At 63.2% G+C, this 6,000-nt stretch overlaps 1 protein-coding gene across 2 annotated transcripts in view; it reads right to left on the bottom strand.

Annotated features, from left to right (window-relative positions):
- Nucleotides 1-611: 611 nt before the first annotated feature.
- OSBP2 (oxysterol binding protein 2) overlaps nt 612-6,000 on the bottom strand; it is a 57,048-nt gene continuing 51,659 nt past the window's right edge. For both annotated transcript variants that reach the window (XM_070399420.1, XM_070399421.1), the window contains 10 exons: nt 5,524-5,641; nt 4,991-5,042; nt 4,646-4,792; nt 3,561-3,806; nt 3,051-3,171; nt 2,705-2,808; nt 2,539-2,634; nt 2,275-2,459; nt 1,756-1,982; nt 612-1,631 (listed from right to left, as the gene is read on the bottom strand). In XM_070399420.1, coding sequence (XP_070255521.1) covers nt 1,489-1,631; nt 1,756-1,982; nt 2,275-2,459; nt 2,539-2,634; nt 2,705-2,808; nt 3,051-3,171; nt 3,561-3,806; nt 4,646-4,792; nt 4,991-5,042; nt 5,524-5,641 — 1,439 coding nt within the window. In that variant the 3' untranslated portion in view covers nt 612-1,488. The remainder of the gene's footprint in view (nt 1,632-1,755; nt 1,983-2,274; nt 2,460-2,538; nt 2,635-2,704; nt 2,809-3,050; nt 3,172-3,560; nt 3,807-4,645; nt 4,793-4,990; nt 5,043-5,523; nt 5,642-6,000) is intronic.

Below are 6,000 nucleotides of genomic sequence, written 5' to 3'. Positions count from 1 at the left end.
TCTGGCTCTATCCAGGCGCCGATGCCTCGCTCTGCCTCAGTGGCTGCCTTTGTCCCCACTGGGCTTTGCCCGTGCAGCCCCTCCCCACTCCGTCAGGCCCGTCCTGGGGTCCCCTCACCACCACCCCTCCCCCATTGCCCTCTATCACCACCCCTCCCCCATTGCCCTCTATCCCGTGAGAGCTGCCCCTCCAGCCTGTGGGTCTCACTAGACCTGCCTCCACCCGAATGGGAAGGCCAATGTCGGGGAAGGAGGGAGGGAGTGTGCGAGAGGTTGTGCGAGGCAGGCCTTGGGGCCACCGGGGACTCCACATCCAAGGTTTTTATTATGTCAGAAGGTGCTCCCACACAGCCCGCCCGCCCCCCCGACCCGTGGGCAGCCTGCAGCCCTGGCTCCTGAGTGGGCGCCCTCAGGCATTTCACAAGTTGGTGTTTTCACCTCTTTTCCTTATGAAAACCAAGCCAGTCCTGGAGTAGAAAGAAACACCCTGTGATGAATGTTTGGGCCCAAACTGAAGGGGGTCCAAGGAGAGGGCAAGCACAGCGGCAAGAAGGCCAAACTCAGACAGGAACCCTGTCTTCATCATTTAGCCTTTCCAGATACCATAGAAATGTAAGCAAAATAGCTATTTTATATATATTTATATATTACATAAATAAATCAGGCCAATAGAGTTCAGGGGTGCTGAGACGGGGCACCCCAGGTGCTAGGTCTCGTGCCCAGGGCACCACCCAGGCTGAGCTGAGGGTTGGTTCTTATTGCTGACTTGGGGCCTGGCTCGGGGGCAGGAGCACCTGCGGGCCCTGCCCCGGCCGTTCCTGGCCTCTCTGGGGAGGCTAGATGCGCTCAAATCCACGTGGGCCCCTCAGTCCCCCCCTCCGCCCTCCGTGCTGTTGCTTGGAGACAACTTGTGCCCTCCTGGGCCCAGCGGCCCCTCCCAGCCCCTTCTCTGGGGGCCCTGGGCTCCAGGGGGCCGTCTCGCTATGTTGAGCTGAAAGTGCTCTGGACGAGGGTCCGTCGGGCTTCCTGATGTCGTAAAAAGAAGGGCTCTTGCCAGCACGTTCGTGGCAAGAAAGCACACGTGGAAGCTGTCCGCGGGACTGAAATATTTACTAACGGTCTTGCTGGAAAGAAGTGGAGGTGGTTTTTCTAAAAAAGTCCACAGCGGCTCCCTGGGAGGGTCGGTGCCTCCGCCTCCGGGTGGGGCTGGTGGGTCCGGAGCCCGGCAGCTGCCTGAGTGGGGACTGGGAGCTGGGTCCCCAGGGGTCCCAGGTCCCTGATGAAAGGGCGCAGGGGACCCAGGGCACCTGGGGCTGGAAGAACCGCGTCAGCACTTCCTCCGTCCAGGTGGGAGCTCCAAAAAGTGTTTTGTTTTGTTAAAAAAAAAGGAAAGAAAAAAGGGAGGTGGGAGGGCCGTAAGTACTGCATGGAGTGCGTTCACTACAGGTGGGCCAGGCCGGGCGGAGCCTGGTGGCAGGAGGGCGGCGTTCAGAAGATGTTGGGGCACATGTGCCAGTCCTGCTTCTCCTTGGCCTCCCAGTAGCCGCCCTTGTACATGCAGGCCGTCTCCCCGGTCAGCGGGTCCAGCCTCCTCTCGAACCACAGCGGCGTGTGCACCTCGGTCTCCTTCTCTGCGGGGCGGGCACAGCGGGCGGTGGGCAGGCAGCCTCCCCCCTGGTCCGCGGGGAACCCGCTCCCAGGCCCCCCTGCCCTCTCCCGTGGGTGCCCCCACCCCCGCCCACCTCACCCCCTCACCGTCCTCCATGCTGCAGCCCCGGGAGCAGGCCTCGGCCCGCCGGCGCCGCCACAGCCGCTGCTTCTCCTCCAGCCGCTGCTTCTCCGTGTTGGCCTCGTCCCACTGCCCCTTCTCCATCAGCCGCTGGTCCGGCCGCAGCCGGCTGTCCGTGGGCGCCACGCCCTCCTCGTGCTCGTTGAGGGTCAGGGCCAGCTCGGAGAAGTAGTACATGTTCTCGGCGTTCTCCCTGCGGAGGCGACGACAGGGCATGTCCCCCGCGCCCCGCCTATCTTTGGAGTCTGTGTGCCACTGTGTCGTTTCCATTCCTTGGACCACGGGGACTGTCCCATGAGCTGTTGGAAGGCTCTGCATAGGACTTGCTACCCTGGGTGATGTCAGCCACCCAGCACGGCTTCCTGCCCACATGTGGACTGAGCCCTTCTGACCCCTATGCCGCTGGCTTCCTGTCTGGCAGGGTCCCCTGCTGTCCCCTCACCCTGCCCGCTGCCCTCAGAAGTCCCTGCGGTCCCCCCACTCACGGCAGCGGGTACTTCTTCCACAGCAGCTTGGCCGGCAGCGTCTGGTACACGGTCTTATGCTTGCCGTCCACGCTGGGGCTGCCGGAGCTGCTCTGCATGATCTTGGCGTACTCCATCTGCTCGTCCCACGAGCCTGACAGCACGTAGTGGGCCTTGCCCTGGCCGTCACTCACCACACCTGTCACCTGTGGACATGGCAGGACCGGCGTGGGCAAGGCCTTCTCTGGGCTGACCCTCAGGGCTCTGCGAGGCGGCCTTGCTTACCTTCCGGGCCACCTCCTTGGAGAAGTAGCTGTAGGGCAGGAACTTCAGCTGGCACCGGTCCTTGGTCTTATGGTTCACAATCTCAATGTCCCCCGTCTGGTGAGAGAGGGTGGTGGTCAGCGGCCCATCCCCGGGCCAGACCCCCGCCCCCGAGGGCACCCCTGACCTGGTCGATCCAGAGCTTGCCCACGATGATGTTATGCACAGTTGAGGTGCTTTTCCTCCACACGTAGTGATTCCCACTGGCCTGGAATTCTAAGTGGATGGCACCTGGAGGCGAGACGCGGGGTCGGCGGTCATGGCTCCCCAGGCTGGGCCCCACCATCCCAGGGGCCTGAGAGCTGTATTCACACAGAGGGGAAGGGACACGGCCAGGGAGGCTCCAGGGCGCCAAAGGGCAGGGAACCTTCCCGCAGGGAAAGCCCTGGAGGCTCCAGGCTGGGCTTCTGGGTGTGGGAAAACCTTCCCCCTTATCCAGAACTCTGCCCTGGGAGGGCACAGGCCCGGCTCACCTAGCGGCATGATGGAGAGGTATTTGCCCCGGAACTTGCTGGAGATGGTGATCTCCTGCCAGAGGCTCCAGCCGTTCTTGGAGAACACGTGGTGCGCGGCTGATGGAGGGTGGTGGCTCACCTGCGACAGACCCGCACATGAGTGTCTGCGGGACCCGGGCCAGGCCCTCCCCCAGGCAGCCGGCAGCATCGAGGGCTACAGACCCCTGGAGGCCCTGGAGAGACAGCGCTCCAAGGAGAAGCCAGGGCACAGCAGCAGGTGCAGCCTGTGACTGTGAGACAAGGGCTGGGCGTCTCCACACCCGGCTCTCAGGCTGTGAAGTGGGGGTGGTGGCAGAGCCTACGCCTCAGGATGTCAGGGTGCCTGCAACGGGCTTCGGTGCCCACTTTCCAGTTAACCTCCCCACTCCCTGCCCAGAGGCATGGGCATGGGCATGGGCATGCCAGGACCAGAGGCTGGGTCCCCTTCGTCGCCTCTGACCCCAGGCTTGGAGGAGTGTGTGGCCTCACCTGCTCGCAGAGGGAGCGCAGGCCCATGTCCTCGAGGCGGTCCAGCTCGAAGGTCTCCCCGAGCATGGGGTTGAAAGGCTTGGCGATGCGGTGCACGGTGGTGGAGTAGGAGGACACGGAGAAGGCGGCCACCAGGCACATCTGCTCCACCGAGCTGGTGCAGTGCACCGCTTTGTCCAGCAGGTGGTGGTACTCCAGGTCCTCCGTCAGCCGCTGGAGCATGGACAGGGGCTCGTTGAAGTTGACCTGTGGGAGGGTGGGGGTCCGGCTGGGGTCCAGCTGAGCCAGCTGCTCCCAGCGTAGCACCCTGGCTTTTCTCAGATGTGCAGGGACATTGCTGCTCAGACCGCACCTTCAGGGAGGTTCCTCTGACAACTGGTCCAGCACTGCAGTCCCACCTGCTCGCCTCCCCGCGCCTGACCTGCTGTCCCGCACACTCGCACTGCTTTGCTGTCCTTCTCCCACCCCAGGATGTCAATGCTAGGACTGAGCCATGGGAATGAGTGAATGGTGGACAACGTGGGTCTGGTCTTGCTCATATTCTGAGCTATTGAGCTATTACGCAGGTTTTCTGTTGAGAGCACCTGCCGGCTGTGGTGCTGGGCTGTGACCCTGGGTCGGGCAGGGTCTTACCTGACACTCAGAAGTGGGTGCCGTTCATCTCCCCCCTTTGCAGCTGTGGACGCAGAGGCTGGAGGTGAAGGGACTTGTCTGGGGTCACAGTGGAACCAAGTCTGGCCTAGAGCCTCCAAGCTCCTCCTCTGGAGATGCCGTTGTGCCCGCCCGTGCCCTGAGCCTGCTGTGTGACCTCGCTGGGGGAGGGCCTACCTGTCTACACACACAGCCCAAGCCTGCCAGTCCCACGGACGGGTCCGGACAGCCCGGACATCATAAGGCCCCGTCAGGTGCAGCGACATGGGGGTCCCTGAGTCTCTGATCACCGCAGAGCCCCTCCCTCAGAGCCTGAGGCCTCTGCTCTTGGGGGATCGCGGCAATGACATGATTCAACAGTGTGCGCTCGCGCCTCAGGTGGCAGAGAAGGCGACTCCCAGGGGACCCAGTGAGGCCCCCTGCCTGAGCCCTACCGGCATGGGGATCTTGGAGAGCTCCCGGCCGATGCAGTTCTTCATGATGCTCCAGAGATTAAGGCTGTAGTTGGGCTTGTCGGGGATGCGGACACGCCTCTTCACTTTGGGGGGGCCCTTGGGCGTGAGTGAAGCGCCATCCTGTACCTGCGTGAGAAGCAGTGTGTGCATCGGCAGAGGCCAGAGCACGTGGCCCTCCCGGCCTCGTCCTCACCCCGACCCGGGGAGTCTGAGGACCAGCTGCTGGTGGGACCGAAGGCAGCAGGCCACTGGGCCTGCCCCAGGGCCCCGAGCTCCAGGTGCTGGCCTCCCCTCAGCCCCCCTCAGGGCCTCCCCGTCACTCACATTGTCTGCCGGGGTCCAGTCCACAGGGCCTGTGGTCCCACCCTCAGTTTTTCTGCAGGAAACACAGTGGGGGCAGGTTGTTTACAAACCCGAGGTCTCCCCAGGGCCTGGCACCTTCTAGCAGACCCTCCAGTGAGATTGGAGGGGCAGCCGCCTCAGTTCAGGATGCTCAGTGGGGCTGCGGGACTGGGGCAGGGTGGAGGGGCTCCACTCTCTGAGGCCCGTGGCAGCAGATGCTCAGAAACCCTCCCGAGGTGTCAGCACAGCCTCCTGAGGCCAGGCCGACCCAGGACCAGGTGAGGCCGGGGGGGGGTGGGGGGGAGGCACCTCTGGAGGAGCCGCAGGGGTCCCAGCTCTCCCCCTCCCCAGGCCGGAACCGCCTCCAGCCAGTGAGTGCCCCGTTCTCTGTCCATTGAAAATGAAACCCTGATACAAACTCCATTGGGGCCTTTTTGACTTAAGGAACAATAGACCCAATCTAAGCAGAAATGCCATCTGACACGAGACTTAAAGCAGCAGCCCCGAGAGCCCACCTGTCGTCCTTGGCCTCGGTGATCACAGTGATGAAGGCGGTGGAGTCTTCCATGGCGTCGAAATACTCCGAATCCTCATCTTCCTCACTGTCCTCTTCCTTGGAAGTCAAGAGGCTTTCTAGGGACACGCAGAGCTGCTGCGTCATTTGCGGCTTCACAGAGCCTCGTCGCACCCACCTGAGGGGTCCAGAGCCGACAGGACCTGCACCCCATACTCTGATCCTGTGCCCCCCGATCCCCCAACTCCGGTGGCCTGGTCCTGATGAACCTGCCGTGGCTGCCTTCATCCACTCTCCGAATGTGCTTTCCTGTCACTGCTCTGGCTCAGAAGCCTCCTTCCTTCCAGAGCCCCCACCCCCCATCCTTCTACATGCCGCTCGGTCTGGGGGTCGCCTAGCTGCCCTTTCTGCCCTTCCCAGGGCACCATGACTCCTAGCCTCAGGCAGCCGCCTGCCAGCCCTGGCACCGAGGGGACAG

The sequence above is a fragment of the Myotis yumanensis genome, unplaced genomic scaffold, assembly GCF_028538775.1.
Source record: "Myotis yumanensis isolate MYYU_CA2020_CCGP unplaced genomic scaffold, mMyoYum1.0.hap1 SCAF_19, whole genome shotgun sequence".
Lineage (NCBI taxonomy): Eukaryota > Metazoa > Chordata > Mammalia > Chiroptera > Vespertilionidae > Myotis > Myotis yumanensis.
Note: the sequence above shows the minus strand (reverse complement) of the source record. Positions and strands in the feature narration are given on the sequence as shown.